Raw genomic sequence first — 22,733 nt, 5'->3', positions numbered from 1 at the left:
GGAAGTGTACCCTAAACATCGTCATTTCTGCACAGGTGGAGACCTGTGCGAATTTCGAGTTTTCGGATGATTTCAGGAACCCAGATATTTTTCTTGCAATTCAAGCTAGGACAGTCCTAGAAGCCAAATCAGTGCCCTACTTTGACAAATAAGTGCTGGAACGGCGTGAAACGGTACCCTTAAAATACATCATTTCTGCACAGGTCGAAACCTTTGCGGAATTCGAGTTTTAGGATGAGTTTGCGGGCCCGAATATTTTGCTTGCAATATATGCTAGGACAGTCCTAGAAGCCGCAGCAGTGACCTACTATGAAAAATAATTACTAAACGGCCCGGAGTGGTACACTTAAAATCGTCATTTCTGCACATGACGGGATCTGAGCGAAATCCGACTTCTAGGTTGGTTTTGCGGACCCGGATATTTTGCTTGCAATTCATGTTAGGACAGTCCTAGAAGCTCAAGCAGTGACCTGCTTCGAAAAATAACTACCGGAACGGTAGCTTTAAAATTTGTCATTTCTGCACAGGTCGGATCCTGTGCGAAATTTGAGTTTTGAGATGACTCTAGGCACCCAGATATTTTGCTTGCAATTCATGCTAGGACATTCCTATAATCCCAGGCAGTGACTAATTTGAAAAATAACTACCGAAACAGCATGGAACGGTACCCTTAAATCGTCATTTCTGCGCAGGTCGGGACCTATGCGAAATAGGAGTTTTTGGATGATTTCATGGAAAACCTTATATTTGCTTGCAATTCATGCTTAGGACAGTACCTAGAAGCCCAAGCAGTGACCTACTTAAAAAAATAACTACTTGAACGGTACCCTTAAATCGGTACCCCTTAGATCATTTCTGCACAGCAGGGATCCTATGCTAAATTCGAGTTTAGGATGATTTTGGGGACCCGGATATTTTGCTTGCAATACATGCTAGGATAGTCTAGAAGAACTGCCGAAACGGCCATGGAACGATACCCTGAAAAATTATTATAATTAAAAAAGTTATGGACCTGTGCGAAATTCGAGTTTTTAGATGATTTTAGGGAACCTTATGTGTGCTTGCAATTCATGCTAGGACTGTCCTAGAAGCACAATATGTGACCTACATCGAAGAATATGTACCGGAACGGTACCCTTAAAATTTAAAATTCCTTCACAGGGGGGATTTTGTGCGAAATTTGAGTTTTCGGATGATTTTGGGGACCCGGATTTTTTGCTTGCATTTCATGCTAGGACAGTCCTAGAAGCCCAAGCAGTAACCTACTTTGAAACGGCCCGGACTGGTACCCTTAAAATCGTCATTTCTGCACAGGTCGGGATCTATGCTTCATTCCTAGGAGCCCAAGCATGACCTCTTTTGAACAAATTACTATCAAAACAGCCCGGAACGGTACCCATAAAAATAGTCGTAACATGTGCGGATTTCGAGTTTTTTTTGGTTATTTTAAAAGTATCCTTTAAACAGATATGTGCAGGTAATGTGTAGTGAGTGTATTGGGGGGGTTGGGGGGGGATGATGTAATATGACAATATCAAACAAGAAGGTTTTTCCATTTTTTCAAACAAGATGACTTTTCCACTAAATACATATAGGGGATAGGGGAAATGACTACACACCCCAGCGGCCGTTTTTATTTATTTTATTTTTTTGTCTTTTGTTTTGTTTTTATTAAAAATCACCCAAGAGACGTTTGTGTAAAATTGTTTTAAAGTTGGGCCTGCTATTTCTGACAAGAACATTGTTAAAGTTTCCAATTTATCCATATAAAGAAAAGTAATAACGCCCTCTGGCCCTCTGACCGCCATGTTTTGCCGAATCAGAATAATTCGAACTATCTTTGTAGAAGGTCACAGAAGAACGTTTTTTTTGAAAGAGATTTTTTAAAGTTTCTTCTAAATACATTATATGAAAAGTAACAATGCCCTCAGGTGGTCATGTTCTTCAATGAATCAGAATAATTTAAATAATCCTGGTAGAGGGTCACACAAAACCATTTGTGTAAAATTATATAAAAATCGGACCAGCAGATTCACACAAGAATATTGTTTGAAGTTTCCACTATATACATGCATTAGTGTAGAGAAAAATGACCACGCCCCCTGCCGGCTATGTTTTTGACAATTCGGAATAATTTGAACAATCTATGTAGATGTTAACATAAGGACCGTTTGTATGCAATTATGTCAAAATAGGACCAGCAGTTTTGAGAAGAAATGTCGTTATAATATGTTTCTACTTCTAGCTCTGGCGGCTCCTATGTACAACCAAGATGAACCGTTTGAAATGATTTGGTAGAGGACTGTCCAAGAAACATCCAGGCCAAATTTCTTCAGTAAGGGTAGATTTCCCGGATTTGCCCGAAAATTTGTAGCGTGGAAAATTAACAATGTAATGTCGAGGGTGTCGTGTCTTACTGGCCATACAAAGAACGTAATATTTGCTCACATAGCTCGTTGACTACAAACTAAATGACCTAAAGACAACATAAAAGCATATGAAGTTAAACTATATTTTGCTATCTATCAAGTTAAGCAGAAGATAAGAAACTCTCGTTTTATTTTGAATTTATGAAACTGTCACTAATTTTGAGCAAATAATTTTATCATTCACATGTAAAAGACTGACAAACTTTTAACCTGAACCTCATTCGTTATCTTCTATCTTCATGTAAAGTTAAAATTTATGTTCAACTATCGGGCAGTGCATTTATTGTCAACATTTCTCAAATTGTTTTGCCAGTATTTTGCAAAATGGAATTAATTTACGGCATCGCATGTTTGCTTGTCAGTTTAGTTGTGGTTCCTGTACCAAGCTTCTCAGACGATCCAGATACGCAGAAGATATTAGCCATCTTAGCTGAAAATGACAACAAAGAACTACAGAACGAAATTCATCATTTCAAAGGGAAAATAGAACACCACAGGAAGCATAATGTTAACACTCTAAAAATTGCAAATATGTCTCTACGACACAAAAGGCGTGAATGTGAAATTAATGTTTCTTAGCTTCATCACTGAATATTGTTCTGTTAAAACAAGTCATTTTTTTATGTTCAAAAGTTTTCAGTTAATTTAGAATTCCAGATTAGTACTAGTACATATATTAAGAAATATAATAAAGACGAAATGACTTTAAACCGAGTAAAGCATACATTCAAACTTTACGGCTTTTGTCCATCACATCGTAGCATTTGATTGAGATTTAAGTATAAAATTCACAAAGGTTCGTTTTGTCTTGCATAAATTTACGAAAACGCTTTGCAATTTCGACGCTAAGTAGTCTAACATTTAAAAAATAAATTCGAACCTTGTGAAATGCATTTCTTTTATTTTTCAGTACTGCTCGATCAATGAATACACAGAAAACCAAAGAGTAGCTTTCACCGCCAAACTATCCAAACACATGTCGAACCTTGGCAACAACCAAGCAATAGTTTTTGACGAACGTTGGACAGCACTACTCTCCAAACACTGGCGTATTTACTGCACCAACCAACGCCACTTACTATTTCTTTTCGAGTATTATGAGCCATTCCGGTAAAGAACTCTAGTCTGAGATAGTCAAGAATGGAGTTAGAATGGTGATGATGTATTCATATGATACCGCGCACGAGCAAGGCACCAACAGTGTGGTCCTTCAGCTTAGTGCTGGAGACGAAGTCTGGGTCCGTCATTACCTTTCTGTTGGCACAATGGTGTACGGGGATACCTGGTCCACGTTCTCAGGTTTCCAAATAACCGACAGTTATTTTCTGTAAATGAATACAGAACATAAATAATCTTTCAGATAATAAACACAGTTGAATGATGTTCTTATGTTTCGTTTATCATATTTACTCTTATAGCCGTGAATATAGAGACAGACATCAAAAGGTACTACTGACGTGACAAAAGATTTACGTAACAAATGGGTGCTATTGTCGTAACATCAGATAGACACAACAAATAGGCACTATTGCCATGACAATAGAGAAACAAAACAAATAGGTACTATTGTAACGATAGATACACGCAACAATTAGGCTCTATTGCCATGAAGCTCTATTGCCGTGACAATAGACAGACACTTACAGATCAACTCTTTTTCCTGCACCTACTTGTCATGGTCTGCTACACTAAAATGACGCATATTTGAACATTAAATCACTACATTTGGTCTCGACCAGCAAGGCAAATTGGAGTAAAAACATGAAACCGGTCTTATTTCATGCAGAATACATTCTAGCAGCGATTTGCACATTTTTGACGGAATTACTTACCTAATGCCAATATCAGTACTGTTGATTAAGTACAGATGTCAATCAATCGTTTATTTCAAACGTTGTCAAGATCTTATTATATAGACGGGTCTACCTACAAAACCAAACTGTTGTCGTGTTATAGTCAGAAACATGCCAACACGTGTTGTTCCAATTAGTCTGAATGTAAACATGGAGAAAAAACGAACAATAGGATGAAACAAAAACAAACAATTTGCCCTTTGTACGCAATATGTACCGATGCGCATAGATTGGTCGATAATGCATACAAAGTTTGCGAGGAACATTGTGGGCAATAACTAATCTTCTTAGAGATATATTTTTGTGTTTGATTCTTAAACGAAAAACATTTTCTACATTTTTCCAATGGTGTAAAATATCTTCTCAAGATAAGCTAGAGTTATGGCGTTTTTATGACATTACCAGTTTCAATTTCCTTTTTGGAATCGCAGTTTGAACAGAACATAAAAAGTGGAGATATGTAATCATGGTTTTCTTTTTCAATCTTTTCATGTTTTTTTTATATTTAACTACACATCTTTTAATTATTAATGTTCTGTTATTTAGTAGCAGCTTCTTTTTCCATACAAAGTATTGTTCGTTTGGGGTTTAACACCATTTTTCAACAGTATTTAGTTATGTAACGGCGGGTAGTTAACCTAACCTGGATTCTGTACCAGTACAAACCTGTTCTCCCACATGAATCAGAAGTGGAGGACGAATGATATCAGACACAATGTGTTTTATCAAATCGTCAAGGAGAACATACGCACCGCCCGGGGATCGAACTAACGACCCCGCGATCCGTATATCTGCGCTCTCCCTATTGAGCTAAGCGGGCGGGCTTTACATACAAAGTAAGCAGAGTTTCAATTTCATACTCTACTTATGTACATATAGCAGCCAGCCATTATGTACAAAATGTGCAAGTTATATTTTATTCAGTTATCGAAAACTTTAGCCCAAACTTTTACGACCACACAAAATTTGCTAATTAACTAGCTGTCAAAAGCCTTGTTGATTTAAGTCCAATAACTTTGATGCACTTGAAAAAATGGATTTTATGAAAAATTTACATAATTGGCAATTGATAAGAAATGATTATGTGTAAGAAGGGACATCTTAGGATTACGCAATAATAGCAAACATTCTTTACTGTTCTTAGACAAATGGATAATCCCACTATACAAATCAATCCATGTTTCGTGTTTGAATTTGTTCTCAGAAATTTTCAAGTGAACCTATGTTAATAATACAGTAGCGTTATCTGTCAAACTCTCTTCTTATTTATGCTCCGACAGCTACATAACAGAAAAAATAGGACGAGTTCTATCTCTATCCAAGATATAACAGTAAGTTACGATGAAACAAAAATACATTCATTGTTGCTGTAATTGATTCGCTTAGTGTGATGTGGAAGCCTTTTAAAACACCGTAGTGTTATTATCTGATGCTTAATTCATTTGGAAATGTACCAAGAATCGCGTATGTTTTAGACAAAACATCATTTTGTTTATAAAACGACCCTGAAAAAAATTCCTAGATGAAATTATTTTCATAAATACCGTGACGTTTATCCATCCCACAGCTGAATTATCATCAAAACATATATTGGAAGCCTCGGAGAAAGAACGGAAAACCAAAATGAACACTGAAATTATATTACTAGTAATCGCTGTTCTTACATCATTGGAAGCAAGTGCAAATGAACCGCAATGTGCTTGCTCGAAGTTTCATTATGAGGAGCAAATGTTAGAGAAAATGGTGAGAATGGAATTTGCTGTGGAAAGTATGAAGAACGAGATGAACGACGCGAAGACTAGTGTAACGAAGACAGTGGAAGAATTCAGTCGTCTTAAAGCAGAGCACGAAAAAACTTTAAAGAAGAACGGTAAGTCTGTTGAGAGTACAATACCAAATAAATGAAAAAAAAGACGGATAAACAGATAGACATAATTTTAAATGTTAAATTTGCAGCAATATGTCCTTTAAACTCTTTCAAATTAAATTTTAAAAAGACGGATTACTAAATATTTTAAGCATTTTGGAATGAAACCGTTTTACCATTATTTAATGTTAAAACAGAAGATTAGTATATTAATGTATATGAAATATTACAAACAGCAAGACAAAAAAAGAGCAGTGCGCCTTAGGATACTGGATTGCAAAATAATACCGGGTATCACTACTGAAAAGAAGTTCTGCATATTTCAGTGCATTAGGTCTAAGACATGTAAATATTTAGATATATACGTTTCTGAAATCCCGTAACACTGCAAATCATAAATCAAAGCCCTGAAAGGACTGATAGCCAGTGCTTATTGAGTGATATTTCAGGGTTAGGGTTCGGGTTAGGGTTAGGTTTAACTTCGACTTTCCTGGAATATGGGGCCACTTTATGCTGTAAACCAATCAAAACGCCGTCCATCCATGTTGTTAACCAATCAAAGCGCACCGGATTTTATTTATGCGTGTTACATTACGAGTAGAATTTTAGGTATGAGCGAGAGTGGGTTTATGTAGAAAAACTGATACAAAAGACAGAGTGAGCAGAGTGATTCCGAATATTACGAAAGTGAATATAAAGTTCATAATTATTTTAGAATCCGTTGCTGCTTGTTTTTGTGGTATAAAACAGTAGTCCTCAGTTGCTCACACACTCACACAATATCAAATTTATAAAAAAAAATAAATATGGGAGTATATTTTACACGTCCAGAATATTTGTGTGATGCGGTTACATAGAAATAGAAGGAAAACTCAAACGACGCGAGGATGAAACTTGTTAGTTGATTTATAGCTATAGCCAGTTGCTAAAGCACTGGCTAAAAATGATATTCTTCATCTATATCCATTTTTTTTAACAAAGTATACAATTCAGTTGATATATTTAACTATATTTGGAGAGGAACGACTTTACTCAATCGTCATTTGTTTGATGATAATCTTAGATAATGCATATTTCAAAACGTCTAGCCATTTTTCACATGCAGAAATATTAGACCTGGCCACTAGGTCGAATTTTTGTTTAAAAACCACTTCAAAATCAAAAATAAATCCAAATTTAATGGAAATGGTATTGGCAGAAGAATTTAAGTGATGTATTTTTTGTCTCTCAAACAGATAGCATACGTCCCGCTTTCACAGCCAGATTGTCTGCTCATCTTACAAAGCTTGGACACAACCAGCCAATCATCTTTGACAACATCGTGACCAACGTCGGACAAGCCTATTCAGGAACCACAGGGGTGTTCACTGTGCCAAAGGAAGGCGTCTATTATTTTATTGCAACTGTAATGAGCTTTTCTGGACAGCATGTGGAAACCGAAATTGTTAAAAATGGAGAATCTATGGTGAAAATGTACTGCAATGGCAAATCTCACGAGCAGGGAACGAGTGGGGTTGTCTTATACCTGAACGCCGCTGATGAAGTTTGGGTTAGACATCTGAAAACAAATGGCGAACATGTGTATGGCTACAATTGGTCTACATTTTCCGGTTTTCAAATTTGACAATGTTATTTATTATTCAGTTTTTGAAAGGAATAGTCTCAATGGTCGAGATTTACACAATAACTGTGATTTCTTGTTTAATGTGGAAACAAATAGCTACATATTTATATATCGGAGGAAAAAATCGTACTTCATGCGCGTTGTGCCTGACATGTTTTCAAACACTCATTTAAAGAATCATGTTAAATTTTAGGTCATCCTGTCGTGAACCAAAGTTCAAATTTGTGAACTAGGGGATATGCGGGATATTCCATCATGGTAAAATGTAATTGGAGAATAATGATGCATGCGAGTTTGATTACCTTTATAAAATTGAAGAGTAAAATGTTCTTGTAAATACATGCACAAAATAACAATAATACCAGCAGAAAAACTCCTGACATGTGCATGTTTTAATTTATTGCTTCTTTTATGATTTTTTTTTATTTCCAAAGAAACATAGCTTGAGGTGAATTTAGTAGGACAAAAGTTGTTTGTAAAACCATGATATGCCTCTGTCATTTATGGTGTAAAGCGGTAGAAAAAAATATTGTTATATTTTCCATATATGAAATGTGATAATTGACGTTGACCAAAAAGTTCCATGATATCAACATATTCTTTATCAGATACCCGGGCTTTAACCGATTCCATTCGATAAATGCGTCATACACACAGGTGTATTGTAATAATAGTCTGTTTCAAGGGTTAGAGGTTGGAATTGAAACACGGCTTGGGATTGGTTGAAAAAAGTGAAATGTATGACTTTTCAATTCTCCCTTTAGAATAGTAGATGTCAGGTTGAATTTTGCCTCTAAATGCCATTCAACAAAGAGGGTAGGTTTGTCTGAAGGAAAAAAAATGGATGAAATGGAGTTTTAATTTGGATAAACATAAGAACTTATAACTTTGCATGATATAACCCTAACCCTATCAACCTTAAATACAATTATAAACAAGAACAAAAATCAAAGATTGGTGGATATAATAAAACCAGCCTATGAGCAAATATTATATACTAGTACCAGCATAATTTATCTAATGTCAAAACAGGAATAATAAGTATTCATGGTCATTTTTGTGATAGCAAATATAGCTGATGAAAATAAGATGCGAGATAAGTTTCCGAATAAATGCGTACATTTGATTTGCCCAAAAGAGGTCTATAATGGTCGAAACGAGAGTAAACAAGAAAGACAATTCGATAAACAAAGAAAATCTAAGAATAATGTATTTATTCAAATTTAACACGTATATTAACTCCTTTTAGATATGATCTTGCAAAATCAAAATACAAGATCAATAGTAGGATTTTATAATGTAAATAGTAGTTACATTATACTCCAGTGTACTACATACAAATATGATTTACAACATTTGACACTTCCGGATGTAATTAACACATCGTGATATACATATATATAGAACATATTTGTGTAACTTATAAAGTCAGTTAGTATATTTTTATGTATTGATGCTTTTAAGTATTCCCGGAACAGTCGCAACAACCTCCGTCAATTTTATATGTGCAATTTATAATCAAGAGTCTTTTCGCCATTGTATGTCAGTGCCTTAAGGTGGACTTGAAACATTTTACTCGCTAAAAGTCGCCCATTTCGAATGAAATGAATCCTGATATCATTTCAATTATCTAGTCCCGTAGGTTCTTTGCACAAACATCTATAATTTACGTTACCTAATAATTTGTGTAACGTTAGCCATAAACGATAAACTATTACTCATATGACTTTTTTGTGAACAAAACATGCGCAAATGTTCAACAATACATTCAGTATCTAATTTGCATTCAACACAGATAATTGTATATTTTCTAGAAAATAACATACTTAGTATAGAAGTACCGCCGTCCTACAGTAAGGTAAGTGATATGCTACAGGGCATCATTATTTTATTCTGAATCTGATAAAATTCATTAAGGCTAGCATTGCATGCTGCGCAGATACAAAAATCTAGATTCAGTTTAAAGGGTAAGGTAAGCCTGAAAATAAAGTTAATTTTATGTGAAAGCCATCCTCAAGCCTTTCATAACGCTGAAAGAATTTTTAAAATCGGACCACTATTGAAAAAAGATATGGAAATTTGAAATTTAAGAAAATGGCTGATCATGGAGCCAGCCATTTTAGTGTGTTTATGACGTCATTTACACACTGCTGATTTCTTTATTTAGCAAATAACCTTTTTAAATAGGTCAATTTCATATCTTTCTTGTGTGTAATATGTAAAACATGGTAATTTCTTTCATTATAAATGGAAAAAGTAGAGAAATCAATTTGCATAATTAAGTAAATACAATTCAAATATGTATCTAGAAATTCAATAAATCCGCCATTTTGTTTTTGTTGCTATGGAAACAAAATGGCTACAATTTTGATCAAAACTTAAATGCTCATAACTTTCTCATTTTTAAGCCGATTTGGTAAATTTTTTCACCTTTTTAAATGACTTAAGAAATTCTAGCAGACGGAATTAATATAAGAACAACATTGCCTTTCTCTTTAAGGCTACTTGATTTTTTACTATATCTTTCCATATATTCTGTTTTGGAAACGTAGCGTCAAATCGAAAGTTTGTGAAGTTATATTGGTCAGATTACATTTACCGAATAATTGGCAGAAATCTGGCATGAAACCAAGTGCTTGACGCGGATTATTGACATATTTTCCAGTTTTTGAATGAATAGTAATTTAACGCGCTTTGTGTTATCAAGGTTAGACACTCCAAAAAATAATAATTTCCCTTTGCCTATTTCACTTTCAATTGGTAACATTCCCATGAAACGTAACGCAATATCCTTGCGAGTTCTGCTTGGAAGACCTACTTTGAAAAATACCTACCGAAACGGCATGAAACGGTACCCTTAAAATCGTCATTTCTGCAAAAGTAGGGACGTATTGGAATGAGTTTTGAGAATCGAATTCTTTGCTTGCAATTTATGGTAGGACAGTCACAGAAGCCTAAGCAGTGACCTCCTTTGAACGACGTGAAACGGTACCCTTAAAATACATCATTTCTGCACAGGTCGAAACCTTTGCGGAATTCGAGTTTTAGGATGAGTTTGCGGGCCCGAATACTTTGCTTGGAATTCATGCTAGGACAGTCCTAGAAGCCGCAGAAGTGACCTACTATGAAAAATAATTAGTGTACCGGAGTGGTACACTTAAAATCGTCATTTCTGCACATGACGGGATCTGGGCGAAATTCGACTTCTAGGTTGATTTTGCAGACCCGGATATTTTGCTTGCAATTCATGTTAGGACAGTCCTAGAAGCTCAAGCAGTGACCTGCTTCGAAAAATAACTACCGGAACGGTAGCCTTAAAATTTGTCATTTCTGCACAGGTCGGATCCTGTGCGAAATTTGAGTTTTGAGATGACTCTAGGCACCCAAATATTTTGCTTGCAATTCATGCTAGGACATTCCTATAATCAGTGACTTATTTGAAAAATAACTACCGAAACAGCATGGAACGGTACCCTTAAAATCATCATTTCTGCGCAGGTCGGAACCTGTGCGAAATTGGGGTTTTTGGATGATTTCATGGGAAACCTTATATTTGCTTGCAATTCATGCTAGGACAGTACTAGAAGCCCAAGCAGTGACCCACTTAAAAAATAACTACTTGAACGGTACCCTTAAAAATGATCATTTCTGCACAGCAGGGATCCTGTGCTAAATTCGAGTTTAGGATGATTTTGGGGACCCGGATATTTTGCTTGCAATTCATGCTAGGATAGTCTAGAAGCCCGAGCAGTGACCTACTCTAACAAGAAACTGCCGAAACGGCCCTGGAACGATACCCTGAAAAATTGTTATGGACCTGTGCGAAATTCGAGTTTTTAGATGATTTTAGGGAACCTTATATTTGCTTGCAATTCATGCTAGGACTGTCATAGAAGCACAATATTGACCTACTTCGAAGAATATGTACCGGAACGGTACCCTTAAAATTTGAAATTCATGCACAGGGAGGATTTTGTGCGAAATTTGAGTCTTGGGATGATTTTGGGGATCCGGATATTATGCTTACAATTCATGCTAGGTCAGTCCTAGAAGCCCAAGCAGTAACCTACTTTGAAACGGCCCTTACTGGTACCCTTAAAATCGTCATTTCTGCACAGGTCGGGATTTATGCTTCATTCCTAGGAGCCCAAGCATGACCTCTTTTGAACAAATTACTATCAAAACAGCCCGAAACGGTACCCATAAAAATAGTCGTAACATGTGCGGATTTCGAGTTTTTTGTGGTTATTTTAAAAATATCCTTTAGACAAATGTGTGCAGGTAATGTGTAGTGAGTGTACTGGGGTAGGGGGTGGGGGTGGGGGATGGGGATGATGTGATATGACAATATCAAACAAGAAGGTTTTTCCATTTTTACAAACAAGATGACTTTTCCACTAGATACATATAGGGCTATAAATGACTACACATCCCAGCGGCCGTTTTTATTTATTTATTTTTTATTTTTATTTTTTTTTTTCTTGTCTTTTGTTTGTTTTTATTAAAAATCAGCCAAGAGACCTTTGTGTAAAATTGTTTTAAAGTTGGGCCTGCTATTTCTGACAAGATCATTGTTAAAGTTTCTTATTTATCCATATAAAGAAAAGTAACAACGCCCTCTGGCCCTCTGACCGTTATGTTTTAACGAATCAGAATAATTCGAACAATCTTTGAAGAAGGTCACAGAAGAACGATTTTTGTGAGATTATTTTAAAATCGGAAAAATCGTTTCACACAAAGAGTTTTTTTAAAGTTTCCTCTAATTACATTCTATGAAAAGTAACAATGCCCTCAGGTGGTCATGTTCTTAAATGAATCGGAATAATCTAAATAATCCTGGTAGAGGGTCACACAAAACCATTTGTGTAAAATTATATAAAAAGCGGACCAGCAGATTCACACAAGAATATTTTTTGAAGTTTCCACTATATACATGCATTAGTGTAGAGAAAAATGACCACGCCCCCTGCCGGCTATGTTTTTGACAATTCGGAATAATTTGATCAATCTTTGTAGATGTTAACATAAGGACCGTTTGTATGCAATTATGTCAAAATAGGACCAGCAGTTTTGAGAAGAAATGTCGTTATAAGATGTTTCTACTTCTAGCTCTGGCGGCTCCTATGTACAACCAAGATAAACCGTTTGAAATGATTTAGTAGAGGACTGTCCAAGAAACATCCAGGCCAGATTTCTTCAAAATCTATTTGGTGATTTTGGAAGAGATGTCGCTTAAAAATGTTGACAACGGACGGACGAATGCACGCACGCGCCAACATTTCAGGTTCGTGGGGAATGGACTGCGGTCTATTCCAGGTTTATGTGTTTTTTTTGGTTTAAGGGCTGCACCACATAAACCTTTACACTTGGACTTCATGGACAATCTTTATGAGGAAAGCTACAATTTAAACTGGTATTTATTTTTTCGACATAAAGATCGACAACAAAATGTGTCCAAAGTCCATGTCTACTATACGAGTTGCTTCCCTTACATCGTATAAATTTGGACTTCTTCGGAATTATGAGAGCATGCGCATTGTAACCGGTAGCACGTTTTGTGATCGCGCCAAAAGTATTTGTAAAGCGGGTTACAAAACTCGAGTGAGGAGTGGAAGTTCTAATTGCAGAGGTAAGAGACATCTTGATTTTATTGTTACAGGTAATTACTTGTCATGATCCATTCTTCTAAAATAGCCCAAAGCCGTTGATTAGGTTGGCGAAACTGAACAGCACGTTGACGAATTTGTATCGATTTTCGGATAGATTTTTCGGACATTGTCGAGTAAGGAAGAAACTGATCAGCTAAAATGATGTTACAGAAACAAATAGCAGGAAACGCAGCGCACGTTCATGATTCCTTTCCGTCCTATTTGTCCTTTTAGCTAACATGCCTTTTTTGTCTTAGTGGCTATCTCTATTTCGCGCAACCATACACTTTATAGTTTTCGGTCACATAGAAAAAATGCCCGTTTATACGAAAATTAAAACTTAAGTCCAGACAACAGATATTTAATTTTAGTCAATAAATAAATCGAATTAAGATGAGAAAAAAATGACTTTCTTTTTATTAAGTTTTTGAAATCGAAAGTAGGTTACGTACAGTTGGTTGGTCAGTTCCGGATCATATGGGTTCCGGATCACAGCACTGTTTACACTTACATGACGAAGATAGTCATTTAGTTCTTAGCATGAAATTTTGTTTCAATAAGAGAAATAACATACCAAAATATAACTTTTACAGATCGCTGGAATGCGAAGAAAATTCATATTTTTTTCAATCCATGTGATCCGGAACTCACGCAACAAGGACGCAACACGATCGAGAAACCACTTTTAAACAAGAAAATATTTTTATCTTTCAAGTCTGTCAAAATGTAATGATTAGGTTGGCTGATTGAAAACAATAATCATTTCACAGGTGTCACAGTGCATTTAAGTTTTACTCTAAAATGATCAAAGACTGACCAAAATGATCTGAAACTGACCGAGGTGGTGACACCACTGTTGCTCCTGCAGAATAATTATTTACTTTGAATTTTCAAACCAAATGTGGTAATTTAAAAAGCAAAAGGAGTTGCACGACGGACACAGCGTCCATAAGCTAATAACTAATCACTCAGATGTACTTTGTTTTTATAACGGCTTAAGAAAGTGTCTAAATTACAATATTTTGCCACAGCTATGATATTTTTAGACGAAAACATTTATATCCGGAAATTGGCAATTTTTCCGCGTAACGTCCAAGATCCAAAATTGTGTGTTTCGTCGTTTTATTTCATAATTTGACCCACTTTTTGTCATTTTTTCGGGTTTGTAATTGGTTCGGTGGATAAAGTATGATTGCTTTATAAAAGATAAATAACTGGGTAGATTTCCCGGATTTGCCCGAAAAATTGTAGCGTGGAAAATTAACAATGTAATGTCGAAGGTGTCGTGTCTTACTTGCCAATGCAAAGAACGTAATATTTGCTCACATAGCTCATTGACTACAAACTTAATGACCTAAAGACAACATAAAAGCATTTGAAGTTACACTATATTTTGCTATCTATCAAGTTAAACAGAAGATAAGAAACTTATTTTATTTTGAATTTAAGAAACTAATCATTAATTTTGATCAAATAATTTTATCATTCACATCTAAAGACTGACATACTTTTAACCTGAACCTCATTCGTTATCTTCTATCTTCATGTAAAGTTAGAATTTATGTTCAACTATCGGGCAGTGCATTTATTCTCAAACTTGTTTTGCCAGTATTTAGCAAAATGGAATTAATTTACGTCATCGCATGTTTACTTGTCAGTTTAGTTGTGGTTCCTGTATCAAGCTTCTCAGACGATCCAGATACGCAGAAAATATTAGCCATCTTAGCTGGGCAACGCAATGAGATTTTGCAGTTGAAAGAAACGGTGTTGCGCGTAGAAAATGACAACAAAGAACTAAAGAACGAAATTCATCATCTCAAAGAGAAAACAGAACACCACACGAAGCATAATGCTAACACTCTAAAAATTGCAAATATGTCTCCACGACACAAAAGGCGTAAGTATGAAATTAATGTTTCATAACTTCATCGCTGAATATTGTTCTGTTAAAACAAGTCAGTTCCTTTTATGTTCAAAAGTTTTCAGTTAAGGTAGGATTCCAGATTAGTACTAGTACATATATTAAGAAATATAATAAAGACGATATGACTTTAAACCGAGTAAAACATACATTCAAACGGCTTTGTTCATCACATCGTAGCATTTGATTGAGATTTAAGTATAAAATTCACAAAGGTTTGTTTTATCTTGCATACATTTATGAAAACGCTGTGCAATTTCGACGCTAAGTGATCTAACTTATAAAAAATAAATTCGAACCTTGTGAAATGCATTTCTTTTATTTTTCAGTACTGCTTGATCCACTGAATGAATACACAGAAAACCAAAGAGTAGCTTTCACCGCCAAACTGTCCAAACACATGACGAACCTTGGCAACAACCAACCAATAGTTTTTGACGCAATCGTGACGAACGTTGGACAGCACTACTCTCCAAACACTGGTGTGTTTACTGCACCAACCAACGCCACTTACTATTTCTTTGCGAGTATTATGAGTCATTCCGGTAAGGTACTCGAATCTGAGATAGTCAAGAATGGAGTAAGAATGGTGATGATGTATTCATATGATACCGCGCACGAACAAGGCACCAACAGTGTTGTCCTTCAGCTTAGTGCTGGAGATGAAGTCTGGGTTCGTCATACCCTTACTATTGGCTCAATGGTATACGGGAATACCTGGTCCACGTTCTCGGGTTTCCAAATATCTGACAGTTATTATCTGTAAATGAATACAGAATATAAATAATCTTGCAGATATTAAACAGAGTTGAATGATTTTCTTATGCTTATCATATTTGCGCTTGTATCCGTGAAGAGACAGACACTAATGCCGTGACAAAAGATGCACGCAACAAATGGGTACTATTGCCGTTTTATTAGATAGACATAACAAACAGGCACTACTGTCGTTACAATAGATAAACAGAACAAATAGGTATATTACTATTGTCGTATCAATAGACGCACACAACAATTAAGCTCTACTGCCGTTACAATAGATAGATCATCACTTTTTCCTGCACCTACTTTTCATGTTATGCTACCCTAAAAATGATGCATATTTGCTCTCTCTTGCCCGAACATTAAATCACTACTTTCGGTTTCGACCTTCAAAGTAAAATTGGAGTAAAATCTTGAAACCGGTCTTATTTCATGCAGAATACATTCTAGCAGCAAAAATTTGCACATTTTTGTAATGAATTACCAATCTTATTCCTATATCAGTACATTCGTTTTTAGTAGAGATGTCAGTCAATCGTTTATTTTCAAGCGTTGTCACTATCTTAACCCTTACCATGCTAGACACGCTTAATCCTGCCTTGCGACCAGCTTAGATCACGATCAGCCTGCACAACCGTGCAGTCTGATCATGATCTACACTGTTCGCCATTCAGTCAGTACCTTTTTGTATGTACCCTATTCAACAATTAATGCTACTGTCCAAATTGAAAGATGGACAAGTTCATTATAGAAATTTAGCATGGAAATGATTAATATATAGACGATTACCTCTACAAAAACATACTGTTTTCGTGCTGTAGCCAGAAACATTCCAACACGTGTGCTTCGTGTTCTTCCAATTAGCCTGAATGTAAACACGGAGAAAAAAAGCAATAGGATTAATACTGGAATCTAAAACAAACTATTCTCCCTTTGTACGCAATATGCCCCGATGCGCATATATTGGTTGATAATGCGTAGAAAGTTTGCGGGGAACATTGTGGGCGATAACTAATATTCTTGCATCTTTTTGTTTGATTCTAAAGAGAACAAGTAAATTGAAAGACGATTTGTTAGATCTGGGGGCACTGCCCCAAAAAAACTTGTCTATATTAGTCAAATGGCTATTGCGATTTATGACATTACAGGTTCCATTTCCTTTCTGGAATCGCAATTTGAACCGAACATAAAAAGTGGTGGTACAAGTATGTCATCATGATTTTCAATCTGAGTGTGAGTAATCTGTTTCCATGTCGATGATCTTGGAAAACGAATATCATGATTTTATATTTAATTACACATCTTTAATTATTGACAGATAGTTTTTTAAAATTTTCTTTTATTTAGTAGCAGTTTCTTTTTTCATACGAAGTAAGCAGAGTTTCAATTTCATACTACACTTATGCGTACATATAGCAGTCAGTCAGGTATTTGGAAATGTGCAAGTCATATTTTATTCAGTTATCGAAAACCTGCATATGCCCCTTAAGCCCAAAATTTTACGACCGCATCAAATTTGTTAATTAACTAGCTGTAAAAAAACTTTTTAATTTAAGTCCAATAATTTTGATGCACTTGAAAAATAATTTTAATAAACATTTACATCATTGGCAATTAAAAAGGAATGATTATGTGTAAGTAGGACATTGTAGGAATGCTTAATGATACCAAGCATTCTTTACTGTTCTTATTAGACAACTGGATAATCTCAGCGTAGAAACCAACCCATGTTTCGTGTTTGAATTTCTGGAATACTCGGAAATTTTCAACGAATCTATGTTAATAAAACAGCAGCGTTTTCTGTCAAACTTTCTTATTTATGCTTGACAGCTAATAAGTAGGAAAATAGAACGAGTTCTATACTTATCCAAGATATAACAATAATTTACGATAAAAAGAAAACGACACATCCATTGCTGCTGTAATGGATTCGCTTAATTTGATGTGGATGCCTTCTAAAACACAGTTACTGTAGTGTTATTACCTGATGCTTAATTAATTTGGAAATGTACCAAGAATCGTGTATGTTTTAACATGGCTCGCTACTTTCCTCATGATTTTCGGCACCATTTCAGCTCGTGATGATATTCGGAACACAGGAACGGAAATATATCCGCTTTCAAATGGCGCATTTTCAAAATAAATATATTTATAGATAAAATTATTTTCGTAAATATCGTGACGACTATCGCTGCCACAACTGAATAATCATCAAAACATATTTTGGGAGTCTCGGAGAAAGAACGGAAAAATCAAAATGAACACAGAAATTATATTGCTTGTGATTGCTTTTGTTACATCATTGGAAGTGAGTGCAAATGAACCACAATGTACCTGCTCGAAATTTCACTATGAAGAACAAATGTTAGAGAAAAATGGTGAGAATGGATTTGCTGTGGAAATATGAAGAACGAGATGAACGACGCGAAGACTAGTGTAACAAAGGGACAGTGGAAGAATTCAGTCGTCTTAAAGCAGAGCACGAAAACACTTTAAAGAAGAAAGGTAAGTCTGTTAAGAGTACAAAAGAATAAATGACATAAAGACAAGACAAACTTAGTGCCTAAAAATGGATCATAAACAAACAGATACATACAATTTTGAATGTAAATCGTGCACCAATATTTAATTTCATTTCAACACTGTTCAAATATAATAATATATATCTCAAACATATTGGAATGAAAGCGATACATATGATTGATATATGAATGCATATGAAATATTCCATACAGCAAAACAAGAAAGGGCCTTACCCCTTTGGATAAATTCCGAACTAAAACCGATATGATATTTTAAATTCATAAACCAACACAGTTTTGTCAAAACAGATTTCACTTTAATAAGCTTCTACATTTGACAAGTATATGAAATACACAATGATATAATGAAATACGGAATTGACGTCAACGGTCATACGCCACAAATGGCTCATAAAAGTGCATCATGAAATAATACGTCTATGTGTATTCAAATACTATACATTATTACACAATTCTTCAATGTAAATAGTTGTAGACGTTATCATTTAGATAATACACATTCACTCGTCATCAATTAACTGCATAAAATGATAGCACAGAGATCGGCCGGAAATAGCATTCAAAGAAGTGAATATTACAGTTAATTATTGAGGATTCAAATACAAAATTTTTAAAGGTAACAGAGATTCTACAGTGAAAGAAAAGAAATCATAATGCCTTGATTAAGCCAAACTTTGTTATTCATCCTTGCTTTATATATACAATGTATATATATATAGAGAGAGAGAGAGAGAGAGAGAGAGAGAGAGAGAGAGAGAGAGAGAGAGAGAGAGAGAGGGGTGGATGACAATAAATTAATAAAAGATAATGCAACATTTTCAAAAAGTGTACAAAGTTGTAAGTAAATACTACTCTATTTAAATGTTTATGTGCTAATTTATTCATCTTATAGTGTAAAGAATATACAGAAAGCCTATGTATCTGTATCAAACATGCAACATTTGATGAAAAAACTTGGGTCACATATACTGCTGATATCAAATTTATGACTGATCATACGTCTCGACGCAAGTTGATGCGTTTGACCGACATATTGTACTTTACACCTTTTACATGTAATTAAATAAATAACATCACTAGACGTGTAGTTTCCATCGAAAACATTTTGAAAGATTTCCCTGTATTTGTACTCGTAAATGTATCACTTTCAATAATACTGTGTTAATGCGTACATCTGCGTCTGTTACATCTACTAAACCCGAGTATCTCTACTGACAAGAAGTTCTGCATATTTCAGTGCACTAGGTCTACGACATGCAAATAATTACATATTTCTGTTTTTTAAATTAATAAAACATTTATAATGATCTATTCGCCATCTATATCCTTTCTTTTTAACAAAGTATACAATACAGCTGATGATACATTTAACTATATTTGGAGAGGAACAACTTTACTCAATCGTCATTTGTTTCATGATTTTTTTAGATAATACATCTTTGAAAAACAATCTAGACATTTTTCACATGCGGAGATATTAAATATGGTCACACGGTCGAATTTTTCATTGTAAAACCATTTCTATATAAAATAAAAATCCACATTTAATGGAATAAGTATCGGCAGAAAAGTCTAAGTGATGTTTTCGTTTTTTCTCAAACAGATAGCATACGCCCAGCCTTCACAGCCGGATTGTCCGCTCATCTTACAAAGCTTGGACACAATCAGCCAATCATCTTTGACAATATCGTTACCAACATCGGACAAGCCTATTCAGGAACTACTGGGGTGTTCACTGCGCCAAAGGACGGCGTCTATTATTTTGTCGCAACCATACTGAGTTTTTCTGGACAATATGTGGAAACCGAAATTGTTAAAAATGGAGAATCTATGGTGAGACTATATTCGCAAGGCAAATTTCACGATCAGGGAACGAGTGGGGTTGTTTTACAGCTGATCGCCTCTGATGAAGTTTGGGTTAGAAATATGAGAACAAATGGCGAAAATGTGCATGGTTCCAACTGGTCTACATTTTCCGGTTTTCAAATTTAACAATGTTATTCATTTTTCCGTTTTTGAAAGATTATAGTCTCAATGGTCGAGATTCACACAATAACGGTGCTGTGATTCCTTGGTTTAATGAGGAAACAAATAGCTACATATCTATAAAGCGAAGGAAGATAGCGTACTTCACGTGCGTTGTGTCTGACATGTTTTCAAACACTCATTTAGTAAATTACAGAACCATGTCAAAGTTTAGGTTATCCTGCACCAAATTCAAATTAGTGAACTAGGAGATATGCGGGATATTCCACCATGGTAAAATGTGATTGGAGACTAATGATTCATGCGAGTTTGATTACCTTTTATAATTGAAGAGTAAATGTTTTTTGTAAATATATGCACAAGTAATAATCATATCATCAGAAAACTCCTGACATGTGCATGTTTTAATATATTGTTTCTTATATGAAAGTTTTTTTTATTTCCAAAGAAACCAAACTTTAGGTGATTTTAGTAAAACAAAAGTTTTTTGTAAAACATGTGCCTCAGTCCTTTATGATGTAAAGCGGTAGAAAAAAATATTGCATAGACAGTATTTTTTGTATTTGCAATATATGAAATGTGGTAATTGACGTTGACCAAAAAGTTCCATGAGATCAACATATTCTTTATCAGAAACCCTCGAATTGACCGATTCCTTTCGATAAATGCGTAATAAATACAGGCGTTTTGTATAATCATGACTTTTTAAACCAAACACTGATATATATTTGAGCCTTCACAAATATTACGCCAGCATTGGGTGGAATTATTTCGTCATGTGAACAAAACGTCATTGTTCCCAGACGAATTGTACGCATCTTTTCAATGTACTTCAATACCACTTAACTTAAAGGTACCCTTGAAAATCATCATTTCATGTCGAAACCTTTGCGGAATTAGAGTTTGCGGGCCTGGATATTTTGCTTGCAGTTCATGCTAGGACAGTTCTAGAAGCCGAAGCAGTGACCTCCTTTAAAAAAGAAATAACGGAACGGTACTCTTAAAATTTGTCATTTCTGAACAAGTCGGATCCTGTACAAATTTTGAGTTTTAATGATTTTAGGGCACCCAGATATTTTGCTTGCAATTCATGCTATGGCAGTCTTATAATTCCAAGCAGTGACTAATTTGAAAAGTAACTACCGAAACAGCATTGAACGGTATCCTTAAAACCGTCATTTCTTCGCTGGTGGGACCTGTGCGAAGATGGAGTTTTGTATGATTTCGGGGGCCCGGTTTTACTTGCAATTCATGTTATGACAGTCCTAGAAGCCCAGGCGGTGACCTACTTTGAAAAACATCTTTCGAAACGGCTCAGAACAGTATTTTTTAAAATCGTCATTTCTGCACAAGTCAGATCCTGTGCGGAATTTGAGTTTTGAGACGATTTTAGGGACCCAGATAGTGTGCTTGCAATTATGCTAGGACAGCCCTACGAGTCCAATCATGACCTACTTTGAACAAATTACTACCAAATGTCCATAAAAATAGTCGGAAACAGTGCGGATTTTGAGCTGTTGAAATTATTTATGGTACCGAAATAGTTTAAAAGTATCTTTTTAATAGGTATGTGCAGGTAATGTAAAGTGTGTGTGTTAGGGTTAGAGGGTTAGAGAAAGAAGTTGGGGATAATGATGTGATATATGGGACATGACAATATCAAAAAAGCTGATTTTTCCCAAACTACATTTTAAACAAGAAGATTTATCCACTAGATACATAAAGGGAAAGGTTTCCACACACCGCAACGGCCGTTTTTTTTTTTGTTTTTTTTTTTTTGACGAAACTGGATAACTTGTACTCTTTTCGTAAAAACACCCATGAAACAATTGTGTCAAATTGTTTTAATGCTGGGCCTGCTATTTCTGACAATAACATTGTTTAAGTTTTAAATTTATACATATAAAGAAAAGTGACAACGCCCTCTGGCCGCCATGTTTTGACGAATGAGAATAATTTGAACAATATTTGTCGAAGGTCACACACGAACGATTTATGTGAAATTATTTTAAAATCAAACGAGGTATTTCACACAAAAAAGATTCTTAAAGATTCCTCTAAACACATTATAGGAAATGTAACAAAGCTCAAAGGTGGCCA

At 35.2% G+C, this 22,733-nt stretch overlaps 2 protein-coding genes across 3 annotated transcripts; both read left to right on the top strand.

Moving 5' to 3' along the window:
- Positions 1–5,674: 5,674 nt before the first annotated feature.
- Positions 5,675–20,980, top strand: LOC123531539 (complement C1q and tumor necrosis factor-related protein 9A-like). Of its 2 annotated transcripts, none has more exons than XM_045312596.2 (2): positions 5,675–6,152; positions 7,385–8,258. In XM_045312596.2, the coding sequence occupies exons 1-2, from the start codon at positions 5,906–5,908 to the stop codon at positions 7,771–7,773; spliced, it is 636 nt and encodes a 211-aa protein (XP_045168531.2). In that variant the 5' UTR covers positions 5,675–5,905; the 3' UTR covers positions 7,774–8,258. The 2 variants fall into 2 exon arrangements, with proteins under 2 accessions (XP_045168531.2, XP_053373711.1); XM_053517736.1 differs by lacking the exon at positions 7,385–8,258 and adding an exon at positions 20,251–20,980 and having other exon boundaries at positions 5,678–6,152.
- LOC128546664 (heavy metal-binding protein HIP-like) lies at positions 14,942–16,709 on the top strand. Its single transcript, XM_053517735.1, has 2 exons — positions 14,942–15,318; positions 15,672–16,709. The coding sequence occupies exons 1-2, from the start codon at positions 15,042–15,044 to the stop codon at positions 16,106–16,108; spliced, it is 714 nt and encodes a 237-aa protein (XP_053373710.1). The 5' UTR covers positions 14,942–15,041; the 3' UTR covers positions 16,109–16,709.
- Positions 20,981–22,733: the final 1,753 nt, after the last annotated feature.

Source organism: Mercenaria mercenaria, chromosome 11, assembly GCF_021730395.1.
Source record: "Mercenaria mercenaria strain notata chromosome 11, MADL_Memer_1, whole genome shotgun sequence".
NCBI classification, from domain to species: domain Eukaryota; kingdom Metazoa; phylum Mollusca; class Bivalvia; order Venerida; family Veneridae; genus Mercenaria; species Mercenaria mercenaria.
Note: the sequence above shows the minus strand (reverse complement) of the source record. Positions and strands in the feature narration are given on the sequence as shown.

Bases quoted from the DNA above. Each gene is read 5' to 3' on its own strand.
- LOC128546664 (XM_053517735.1), top strand. From the start codon at position 15,042: ATGGAATTAATTTACGTCATCGCATGTTTACTTGTCAGTTTAGTTGTG. The intron at 15,319-15,671 runs GTAAGTATGAAA...TTTATTTTTCAG, and splicing joins GTCTCCACGACACAAAAGGC to TACTGCTTGATCCACTGAAT.
- LOC123531539 (XM_053517736.1), top strand. From the start codon at position 5,906: ATGAACACTGAAATTATATTACTAGTAATCGCTGTTCTTACATCATTG. The intron at 6,153-20,250 runs GTAAGTCTGTTG...TTTCTCAAACAG, and splicing joins AAAAACTTTAAAGAAGAACG to ATAGCATACGCCCAGCCTTC.